The 12635-nt window shown below is 37.0% G+C and overlaps 1 protein-coding gene across 2 annotated transcripts in view; it reads right to left on the bottom strand.

Annotated features, from left to right (window-relative positions):
• Window positions 1-5018: 5018 nt before the first annotated feature.
• The window catches only part of ophn1 (oligophrenin 1), a 30214-nt gene continuing 22597 nt past the window's right edge, over window positions 5019-12635 (bottom strand). For both annotated transcript variants that reach the window (XM_069146770.1, XM_069146771.1), the window contains exons 22-24: window positions 10591-10641; window positions 6446-6494; window positions 5019-6304 (exon numbers count right to left, since the gene is read on the bottom strand). In XM_069146770.1, coding sequence (XP_069002871.1) covers window positions 6299-6304; window positions 6446-6494; window positions 10591-10641 — 106 coding nt within the window. In that variant the 3' untranslated portion in view covers window positions 5019-6298. The remainder of the gene's footprint in view (window positions 6305-6445; window positions 6495-10590; window positions 10642-12635) is intronic.

Below are 12635 nucleotides of genomic sequence, written 5' to 3'. Positions count from 1 at the left end.
TCTGAGTGGAAAGTTTGTTTTCAGATGAAGCAGAGATGCTACTTTACATACGCAGTCAGCCTGTAAATCTGTAACAGGGTTAAAAACATGAAGTTTTGCATGTGACCTCCATTATTCACACACTTAACAGGGTGATCATTTATCCTGACTAAAAGAGGATCTGAGAATTGGATCAGAGAAAAAAACGAATTCTTGTTTCCTATCAGCTACAAAAATCTCTTTTTATAACTGCTACCTTCTGGTGCACAAACCAACTGAGTGCTAAATACAACTTCTGAGGTTTTAAAGGTCCATAAAGTAAGAAATGTGTAATTTTCAGATTTATTTTAAACAGTAATGATTTAATATAAACAATATTTTTCCTGCCATGACATTGGTGCCCTTTCTCAGTCATTGCTACAACAATCAGTGATATGAGAGTCAAGTATTACAACTGTAAAAAACTAAGCTAATAAGCTGTATTATAATGTCTGTTAACTGACCCTGAAATATTAGATTTACCCAAACAGCTGAAGTGTGAATGTTCCGCAGTTTTAGTTCAGGTGATGAAAGATAAAACCTACAGCGTGGACATGTGATGTCTCCATTAGAAACACAAACAAAATAGTGATATTACAGATCCAGTAGACTACTAGTTAATGATAAGGAAATTCTACTGTATAATAATTAATTACATCATTGTTACCACCACTTCTGTGTAGAGTCAAAGAAAAGTCCCTCCAAGTTGTGTTTACTGCTCCTTTGGCTTGTTGTTAAACTGTCCTGAGAGCACCTGAAAACAGTTGTAGAATATTTGTTGTTGACTCTTTGACCATTTGACTATAAACAATAATCCCAGACTGTGTTAATCCAGGAGTCTCTTCAAATTTAAATGGCTTTAAATTGAAAGATTATTTACTTTGTGTTTAGGAAGGACAGACGTCAAGATGACTGTTAACGTGTCTGGTAGCAGTCATACAACAAAAACCTCACTTTGTGTGTTTTAAGCTTAAAGAATATTTTACCTGGTCGTCACTATTTACTTTCGTCTACTTTTTAAATCAAATATCAAACATGATTAGTACTACAATTCTTGTAAAGTTCAAGTTATAAAAGAAGAATGTTTTGTTTTTTACTTGAAGCGCTCTTTACCAACTTTAAACTACTTGAGCTTTTAAACATGTCTTAAACTTGTTTGACTTAGCCAGCGTAGATAAATGCTGTCCTACACTGAGGACACAGCATGCCTGATGCTGCTTTTTATTCAATTTTTTTTTAAATTTTTTATCATTTAATATTTTCAGGTACTGAAGTAAAAAATTTAGACAGTGTGTAAAAAGTTTCTTCCTCCACTGCACAGCTTTACAATCAGTTTTTACTTTATACGTTTCATGAAAATTCAAATTGATGACGCAACTAGTGTTTCCACAAACTGTCTATAAATATAGTGCCTTTAAAAACTATTGATTTTTTCAGTTTACCATGACAACCTGAATTTGGCAAAAAGTAACTCTGACATAAATGATTTTGAGGTAAAACAAAGACTATTGATGAATTAGTAAATGATTCATTGACAAAACCAAACTAAAAGTCATGTCAGCACGATGTGCAGGGTGCACAGCTCTTCGCTCGTCTACCACCATCACCATTGTTGCCAGACGGCATCGTTCTGTGAGCAGCAGCAGGTGGGGGGGAGACTTATGGGGACACAAGGAAGAAAAGATGGCGCCAAATACAGGCAAATACTGAACGAGAACTTGATTCCGAGTGCCAGAGATCTTCAGATTAAGACCGCAATGTTCCAACAGGGTAACGAATGTAAAATTAACGCCAACGCAAAACTGGAGGGCTCTCAGATGTAGAAAGTCCTTGACTGGCCCTGCCAAACCCCCCCAACAGGAAAACCAGGAAAACAATCTGTGGAATGCCTTGAAGATAAATCACCCCAGACACTCGAGACGAAAAGTATTAATTCATGGAGTAGAATCCAATTATCAGTTTTTATATTTTATTTAAAAAGACATAAACCAAGCAGTGAAACGACACAACTTGGTCTATGTAATTCACACTGAAATGTTTTTTCTCAGTAAATGAATAAAATTGTAGCAGAACTTCTCTCAAGCCAGCTGCTCTGTGTTTATCACCAAGTTAACATCTGTGGCCTATTCTGCATCGGTCAGTCATTTCCAACGATGTTTGATAACTGTCAATTCAACTTTTTAAACGATTCCAAGTTTCTTTTATGAGCTTGTAGAAGCATGCGTCATGTGTTCGTATAGCCGTGTGCGTAACTGTTTGCTTTGTAGACGGCGATGCTCAGACATCCATATATCGCTCCGATTACCTGTTTATCGTATACTGACCGGTTGTGTCTTTTACTGTTCAATGCATGGGACATTTATCAGAAGGCATGAGAACATTTTGTTGTACAGTACAGATAAGTTAACAGTAACAGTCAGTTTCAAAGTTTTTTTCTTTTAGTAACTGGTTCATTCATAAGCTGTAGTGAAATGTGTAGAGATAATTGACTTCATCTGCACAAATCTTCATGTCTTCAACATGTCTTTTTATATAATATTTGCTGTGACAATAAATGGGAGAAAAAGGAAACCAGTAAAGGCCATCCATAAGACTTGCCCCAACCACTAATTCTACCCCGACACGTGAATAAATAGTGTTTAAACTTTACAGAAATTAAATTAAGGTATGACAACAACACAGCTAATCTATTTTTCATGTGAAAAAACAAAACTGATTTTCAATTTTCTGCAAGCTCATTGTGCTCTTGATTAAAATCCAAATTTCCAAAATGAATATGAATCAAGCTTTCCTACATTTTCTGAATGCACTAGACTGTTGCAACAGTTAACATTTTGTTTAATGAACTGTAATGTACTTCTTCTGCTGTTGTAGCTTCGTTACACATCTCACAGGAGGAATATGATGCCATTATCAGTGCCAGTGTGTCGCGCACATCAATGAGCCACAGAGATGCTCCTGTAAATGTTTATTATTTCTATGATTTAGTTAAACTACAGTTTTTGTATTATGTCAATGGACAATTGCTGGTATGTGCCCAATGTACTGCATATTAACAAGGTTTGTCCATGTTACAGTAACTGTATATATTGATTAGTTTCATGTCTGCTTCAGTGTCCCAAAACTTGACTTTTAAAGTCATCTTGTATGATTTATATCTTGTGTGACCTGTTTTTCAATATGTGTGTTTTTCAAAGATGTAAAGTTGCATCATCTTTTGAAGGCAATTAAAATAATTCTAACTCTGACGACGAGGTAAGACTTTGTGTGAAAGGTAAATCAAGTAGGAGTAGTGTAGGAATGGTAGAAATTTCTGCACAAATTGAGGCTTTTCTTTAAATACCAATAATGTTTTGGGCAACCGTATAGCCAGAAAATCTTTACTTTTACTTTATTTTAATATTTTTGATTCTAACTTAAACAAACTGCATGAGAGATGTCAAATTAAACTTGGAAAATACAATATGTAACAACATTTACACATTTCCAAAGTCCAATTCTTCTTTTTTTCCCACAAACCCTGTATAGCATTCATTCATCAGGAGGACAATCAGTAAGAATGGTGCAATTAATTGAAAAGCAGAAAAACTATTGAAGGATCGGGTAGCGGCACATTTCCTAATGCACTAATGGAGAACGTTAGCACCAAACTGTTTCAGTGAAAACACATTCTTTGTTCCTTTGTGTGCGCTCCCCTAATTAGGAGTCAAGCGCTGAGGTGCATAATAATTCACTGAAGCTCAAGGTCAGACGAACTGGCATGAAATCTTTATGAGAATTTCTGCCGATCCCTGTCGTGGGCCAACCATCCACCTGGTCCAGTGCTGAGGCTGGTGCAGTGGTGGTGAGAAAATCGGGGCACAAGCTGGTGAAAGGAAAGAGGCCGAGGTGAGGAGTGAAGGCTCGGGCTGGCAGTGGAGGTTGGAATGTGGTGGGAGGAGTGAATACATGAAATACAATGTCCAACTGCAAACAAATTTTTAACACAGAGAAGCACTTGGTGGATAATGCTAGGAAACATTTTATTCCTGTTTTTGGCTTTGAAAAGTTTTAGGTTTAAGGTCAAACCTGGCGTTGTATATTAACGGCTGTTGATGGATAGCCATGAAATATCATGTTGCCACAGCTTAAAGCCACCTGACCTTTATTTTGGTGCCACCAGTTGGTTTAAAGATGCTGTAAAATAGAAATGAAAATGGGTTTTAAATTTCATCACACCACAGAAGTAAGGGTTGTTAACTACCCATCAGAATTTGAATGAAAAAAAAAAACACTGACAAGTACGTTAAATTATGCTCCGCGCTACAGGAGAAGCGGTGTGTCTGGAGAGTGAACGGCCGGGAGGGCGATGCTCGGTTCGGCTCCGCGCTGCAGGAGAAGCGGTGCGTCCGTGAACTCCGTCCGTTAGTGGGTCCAACTCTTTATTTTTCTCTAAATACATTGAAAAATTCCAATCTTTCTCAGCTTTATTTTTCCGTTTTGTGCTTAACAGCCAACATCAGCATGCAAACACATTAAATCAACATTAACATCATTCGGCTATAAACACTACTGTGGCTGTTTATAGCGTCACAGAGCCGCTTGTATGGCTCCCATCTCTGGCAAAGATAACAATCACTCAGATTGTACTTTTCAGCCAACATAAAAGAGGTTACCCCGTGCTTATCTTTTGAGTAGGTTGCTCCTCTTGTACTTTGTGCAAAATATAATGAGTTGAATTGTCACTGGACAAATAGAAAAAAGGTTTTACAAGTTAATTTGCCATTTAATCAGACAGATGGGTGCCCCACGTTTTATAACCGACCTGTTAACACCACATTAAGTTGTGAATAGGCTTCTGAATAACTTAACTGTTTTACAGAGAGCAATTACAATAAGAAAAATATGAGCTAATAAATGTGACACAGATGTCATGAGAGATAGCACAGAAACCCTACTCAGTAACACAGAAATGAATGAAGAACCAGTACTTAAGAAAAAAACAACAAAAAAACACTTACGAGTTAATAATTCTTCAGATTTATTTAACTTTTTGATAACCAGACAAAAACCGGAATTTTCAAGTTGTGTTATCAAAAGAAAACAATTGACATATGTAAAATTAACATAATAGCTATTTTAAGAACAAAGACATAAAAACAAAACCCTGGAGTGTTATTTTCACATGTTGTAACAATCAGTTTTGTTTCATATTTGACCTGCTTTTTAATCCCACTGAGTTTAGGTAAACTTTGAGGACTCTCCTGTACAACCTGACCTGCCTAGATTATGCATTTTTCCCTCAGAACTCCTTTGATCGGGTACGTCGCGCTCTACTGGTTGGAGACCTCTGATGTGAGTGAGGGAATGCACACATGGGAATTTACTATTTATATTCGGTGTGAATTCAAACTACAAAAACTGGGAGACAGGCGGACACTTGAGGAAAATACTTTTATGTAATGCCTTTTAAAAAGTGACATATGTTTAAGTGACAAGCTCCTTTAAGTCTAAAATGTTATCTTAATATCCAACTAAAATAGCTTTCAGAGATAATTATCTTGATTACAACTCTTACATTTTCATCCAATTTGTTGACAAAAATTCTATTCTTCTTAGTAATTTTTTTCCCCATGTTTGTTTTAATACTGAAATATAGTAATTTTCAGCTGTTGGTTTGTAACCAGATGCACCCACAAAAAGCACAATAGTTTTTGTTTTCTCAATGGCAAAAATATTTATCCAGTTCAGAAAATATAGAAGTTAATATCTGGATTAAACCGATGAAGTCAGTTTTAAATCAATTTGTCTTCTTTGGGATATCTATTTTACACTGCTGAGAACAAATGTTAGCAATGTACAAGTCACAACCAGTATAGCAGTTAATACCCACAAATAAAATTGGCCAAGAGTAAGTTAAACTATTTAACACAATAAAATTACGAAATTTCATAATATGTTGGTGTGGAACGAGGAAAAAAAATAATAAAAATAAAAAAAAATAAAGGACTTTTACTTTAGCCTGACTTTGGACTAATGATCAAACACAGAGCCGGTCACTTTGAGAGCTCATGTAAAAGACAGTTTGCCACAGTGTTGATTTACAACACGATTCTTACCTTTACAAATCAAACCAAATGAGTCTATTCAGTCCCATTGAGAGCCATTTCTTCAGTCTTTATCTTTATACAATCAAGACTGACTGAGTTGATTAAGTTTATTAGTGGTGACTCCCTCCAGCTTGATGTGCGCCCAACAGCATGTGTAGAGGTCACCTAATGTCATCCTAGTCTCCTTCGACTTAATTCTGCAAAAACGAAACATAACGGTCTCTCTCAAGTATGAAAAGAAACCAAAACATTTTTCAGTTTATCACACCAGTACATCTGTTAAAGACTGAATAACATAAAATATACTAAAGAAAATGGTAAATTATAGTAAATCTCACCTCTTTTTTTACATTTGTCCCGACTGATGGCGATGGAGAGGTCGGTGGACTAAATTAGAAGAGAGAAAAACAAATAAATTACAAAGCCATTTATGGTTTACTACAGTTATACGAGCCTGTTCAGAAGGTCACACTTTTTCCACTGTGGAATAACAATTACTGAAGTCACAACCTGTGCTTCTATTGTCAAAAAGACAAACTGGAAATAGACACGTCACCAGGGCTTTATTCGTCAGTGCAGGTCACAACCTCTCGTTTGGATACGTAAATGTGAACTGTAGGCAACATTGATAGTCGAGATTACAATGAAGAACAATAAAGAGATGAGCCCTCTTTGATAAAACTCCCACAAATTCTACCCACTCAAACATTCTTCATTTACAGCCTCCATCGCAGTCTGTGCAGGGCAGACAGCGAGGACCTTAGCTTGACTCATCCATGCAAATTATAAAAGAACAGATGTGTCCATTTCCACCTTTACTCATCCCGTTATCTTTATTCTGCTCAGACATACTGCTGCTTGCACAAATTTCAGTCACTCCAACCTAACCCGTCCTCCTGGTTCCTTCTGTTTGCTCGCGAAACTCCTGCACATGCAGCATGAGCACAGATGCTCCGAGCAGCAAGTTCCCAGTTCAATTCCTGCCTAGTTCATTACTGTATACCATTCTGCTACTCTTCCCCACAATCCTGTCTATCTCAATTATAACCAATTAAGAAAGGAAAAAAAAAAGTATTTAAATAAAAAACTAGAAATACAGCTTTACAGTTTATGCCTCTGCCAACCAATCAATTTGCAATTTACATCCATGATTGACTAGACTTCTACGCAGTTTCTAAAAAAGTTGGGATGCTGTGTAAAATGTAAATAAAAAAAGAACGTGATGATTTGCAAATCATGTAAACCCATATTGATTTGAAAATAGACCAAAGACAACATATCAAATGTTGAAACAGAGATATTCTAGTGTTTTATTAAACATTTGAAGGCATCAACACGTTTCAAATAAGTTGGCCAAAAGAAAGACTGGAAAAGTTGTAAAATGCAAAAAAAATAAAAATAAAAATAACACCTAACATCTCAAACTAATTAGGGCAACTGGCAATAGGTCAGTAACATGGTTGGGGATAAAAAAAAAAAATTAAAAAAAAAATAGCATTCCAGTCTCTCAACAGTGAAGGTGGGGAAAGGTCGACAAGGCCAAAAACCAATGTTGGATGACCAGGGCACAGTTCAAAAGCCAGCACCCATGACGGCACAGGGATGCATTAGTGCACATAGTATAGGTAGATTTTATATTTGGGAAGGCACCAATAATGCCGAACAATATATACAGGTTTTGGAGCAGCATATACTGCCATTCAACATACAACATCTTTTTCAGGGAAATCCTACATCAGGCAAGATTGGGTCAACATTTCACTTTCAAAACTCCAGCAACTGGTCTCCTCAGTTCCCAAATATTCACAGTGTTGTTAAAAGAAGAGGTAATGCAACAGTGGTCAATATGCCCAACTATTTTGAAATATGTTGCTGGCATCAAATTCAAAATGAGCATATATTTTTCATCAAACAATAAAATTTCTGTTTTCTTCTTTGATATGTTGTCTTTTATCCATTTTCAAATCAATATGGGTTTACATCATTTGCAAATCAACACGTTCTATTTTTAATCACATTTTACACAGCGTCCCAACTTTTTTGAAAACGGGGTTGTAATATTTCTAGTGAAGACTTTGTAGGATTTTGCAAATTTATGCAAATAAGCTCCAAATTCTAAAACATTGATGCTTCATAGACATCGTCTATTGTCTAGATTAGTGTCACCAGTTCAGCATCCAACCAAAAGTCAAATATAGTCACAATCTCCCCTTCTGTTCCCGAGTTATTACGTTAACCCTCGTGTTGTCCTCGGGTCAAAATGACCCGCAGCTGTGTTCAACCAAGTTCTATTTTATTTCTGTATTTTTATATTTTTTGGGATCATTGGTCATCATTCTTTAAAGAAACCCTCACAGCCTCCTTGTCACCAATGATCCCAAAAAAATGTGAAAATAAAATAGAACTTGGTTGAACACAGCTGCAGGTCATGTTGATCCAAGGATAACACGAGGGGTAAATAATGGCCAGAAAAGTGTTTTTGCAGAACATCTTAATATCACAGTAAAGTTTACCTTCGACCTTTCGCGTACAAAATTTCATGACTTTACCACTTTATCCAATTGGAATTTTTTGCAAAATTCTGTCATTATTAACATCAGAATTCTTGAGTTATCCACAAACGTGTTTTGTCAAGTCACAGTGACCTTTAAACATGAAAATCAATTCAGTTCATCCTCGAGTCTTGGGAACATCTTGATGGAATTTCTTCAAATTTGGCACAAACATCAACTGAGATAACGCTTTTCCCCAGAATGGTACAACCCGACGACCTGAAAACATAATGGCACTAGCTATGGTTGTTAACCACCCTATCAAAATTCCCCGAGCTGTAGAAGGAAAATATGGATCTGACATTCAACATTTTCTTGGCCACCTAGTGATAGCATTTACTTTACTTCTTTGAGTGTCCCTTCTGGTCGGTACAATTAATCTGCTTCAGCCTCTCAATAGACTTTTAATCAACACCATTGTTGCAATTAAAACTACCAACCTACTACTAACTCATAATTACAAGAAATTATTTTTACTCTTCAGAGAAGATTGTTGTTATCAGTCATTGCTATACTTAAAAGAACAGCAGTGATGGTGCGACCCAATTTAACATAAAGAATTTGAGCCTTAATATCAATGTAAGTCCAGTTTTTTTTTCCAGTATTTTAGAAAATATATTGAAAGGCTACACTTGTGTGAGCCGATGTATACTTTTACAAAAACAGTAAATATAATGTTGACATGGATACAATGAGTTGTACTGTCGGCTGCAAAATGGTGATTTATATTTGCTTAAAGTATAACATATTTGCCATTCACCATTTTTTGTGCACCATCGGATGTACTGACAACTGTCACTGAATTACTTTGATACAGAAAAAAATCTCTAAAACAGGAAGATTTTCATGCAAATTCTGAAGCCATTAAATTCCCGTTCCATTAATTTATTTCACAGGATCTTCTAATGATGAAAAAAAAAAAACTAATCATCAGGATCAAAGATGAGAGTTTACGACAGTATCTCATAATTACAGCAGTCAACTGTAAATAGCTTATTTGGCGGACTTAATTTCAAAAATGTTAAACCAATATAGGTTCAAAAAAAAAACCTAAAAAAACAACCTCTAAAACTCCGTGCATTCCTGCAACAGTACATCGGCAGTAACTAAATAAAATAGTTACACAAATCAAAAAGATCAAATGTCCAAATCAAATTTGTTTTGTGGCCCATTTTCTGTTTTAAAATTTTTGACTCGAGCATAAATGAAAAACAAGTCGTTATTTGTTTATTGTGCTTTAAAAGGTCCAGATGGGCGGTAATTGAAACAGCAACTCGCTGTGCCCATGTGTTATGTACCCTAACTAAATTTTGTTGGCCAAAAATCTGATAGTTTTGCAAGCAAGCAGAAGCAACTTGAGTGCAAGAAGGAGGAGTTAAATGAAATCTGTGCGTGAGAAAGGACTGTTTGAGTCAGAGTTTTGAAGGACATCATTATTATATCCAAGCATGTAGACAAGAGATCACGCTCTCGCATTGAATGATCGTGCTTGTCAATAAAAATCTAAATGTGGCCTCAAAATGGCAGAGGCCAAATGTCAGAATGGTTACCATGTAACCATGTTACCAGGTCCAACAACTTTGTGTGTGTGGGGTATTTCCAACACACAAACACACTCCTATCACATGGGAGTCTGTGGGCTCTAAATGAGGGCGAACAAATTAAAGATATAATCTATGACCTGAAGTGCCAAACAGCTTGACGTAGTAAACATCTTAATAGTGTGCAATAAACATTAGTTGAGTTAGTTAGATGACGCTAATTTAAATGTAGATATGACTGCTTTTGCAAATAATATAAATCTTTAATATTTTCGCCTTCTCTTGTGGTTTTAGTAACTTCCTTCTACTATCGTGTAAAAACATCTGGCTAGTGTCCTGAGCAAAGAAAAAGAAACTACAGCAAAGACAAAGAAACAGTTTTGTACATACCTGCCAACTTGTCTGGAGGCATTCTCAAAAAACTTTGTTTTAGACGCAACACTGCGGACAAAAAAAAAAAAAAAAAAAAAAAAAAAGACAAGTTAGTATTGGGGATAAAGATTCAGTGCATTTGAGGTTTCAAAAAACAGAACTCTTTATGATGCAATAGTCAGCACTCATCATGAGTCAAAAACGTACAATAACAGGCTCTTTAATCCATTCGGCACCCATTAGAAACCCACGTTTTTATTGGAAGCGGACATGTCAAATGACAGAATCACGGAATAACTCTTTTCTGGCATCGTAAAGGAAGTAAAAACAAGCTGTAACTACAAACAATTGCAAATGATCATCTTGCAGTTGGCTGTTTAGCAACATTGGCCTACATTTGGAGCATTTAGTTGAGCTGATGTAGTTAAATAATGACTCTCCTCATAGTTCAGTCAGTGCCAACTCCAGAGGGAAATGTCAGTTTTTAACAAGTCAGGAGCACAACCAGGTGGATTTTGTGAATTCAGCCCCCAACGGTCAGACGTGTCAACACAGAGTTCAACTGTGACGTTCCGAGACGTCTGAGGGAGAACAATGGGTAAAAAAACAAAAACAAGATCTGAAGTGTGGTGCCATAACAATTGTGTTCTCCAACATGACTGAACACATCTGCTCAGAGCAAGATGAAAACATGCAAGTTTCTCACAATTATAGCTCCCCACCTTCCCTACTCAAAGGATTTAATGTGCGCCCTCTGCTCAAGCTTAAGGTGCATTGAGAAATGGCAGATGCAGATATGCACAGACCAGTGGTCACAAAAACATGTGTAACTCAGGTGCTGATGCTGATCAAGTGATGTAACTTGGGAGAACTTGCTCACTAAAGGTTGTAGCTTCTTCCTGTTCTCTGCACAGCACTGCACTCCAGTTACGAGCAACAGAAGTAACCTTGGAACTTTTTGATTGCGCCTGGTATAATAAAGATAGTCTTAACATTACAATGAACCAAACAATTCTCGCATATGCTGCTCCTGGCTTTCAGACTCGTCACAGTCCACGCCATCCCGAAGTCGATTCAATTACCGTAATTTCCGGACTATTGAGCGCACCTGAATATAAGCCGCACCCACTGAATTTTTAAAAAAATAATTATTTTGAACATAAATAAGCCGCACATGTCTATAAGCCGCAGGTGCCTACTGGTACATTGAAACAAATGAACTTTACATAGGCTTTAACAAAACACGGCTTGTAACAAAAATTAAAAAATGAGTGGTAAACAGTAGCCTACCAAGAAAGTCATTGGTCACTATCTTCCTCCTCCTGTGCACTGAAACCACTGAAGTCATCTCCTTCGGTGTCGGAGTTGAATAGCCTCAGAATTGCTTCATCCGATGTTGGATCGTTCTCATTGTCGCTCTCGTTACTTTCATCCGGAGGCAAATTCCCCGCTGAGCTCATGCTGCCCTCTTCAACACGCAGCAGTCCAGCCTTTCCAAACCCGCTGAATCCATAAATTAGCCGTGTCATTGTTTAAGCCGCGAGGTTCAAAGCGTGGGAAAAAAAGTAGCAGCTTATAGTCCGGAAAGTACAGTAGCTGTGCAGGCCACTGCAGTGAGCAAAAGACTTGTGTCCATGAAACAATCCTTCACAATGTAGTGCTTCAAAAAGGCCCCGTGACATGACCACCATCAGCGGCCTCCAACCACCACTTCCCAGACCAATATGAGCTAATTTAACCATGCAGGACCCTCAGACAGGCTTAATATTAATAAGACAAAGCAACTGTTTCAAATTCAAAGAATACATTTATAAATCAAAGCACTCACAAAAGCGACTCCAAATCAGCAGGTGAAAGCACGTGGAAACAGCTGTTTGCAGCTGGCAGCGCTCTCTGGTGTTGTTACATAATGCTAGCCAGTTTTTTTTGGACCTAGATTCCATTTAAAAATGACACCCACTCCACTGTTAAAAATCAACGACTGAGGAGTCCAAATCCAACGATAGCGCTATGCAGTGGTTTATGCAGTACCTGAAAGCAACACTTGAGCAAATGTACAGATA

The sequence above is a fragment of the Embiotoca jacksoni genome, unplaced genomic scaffold (assembly GCF_022577435.1).
Source record: "Embiotoca jacksoni isolate LCO1_2020_lvr unplaced genomic scaffold, fEmbJac1.0.p SCAF_13, whole genome shotgun sequence".
In the NCBI taxonomy this organism is placed as follows: Eukaryota; Metazoa; Chordata; class Actinopteri; family Embiotocidae; genus Embiotoca; species Embiotoca jacksoni.
This window is presented reverse-complemented; position numbering and strand designations above follow the sequence as displayed.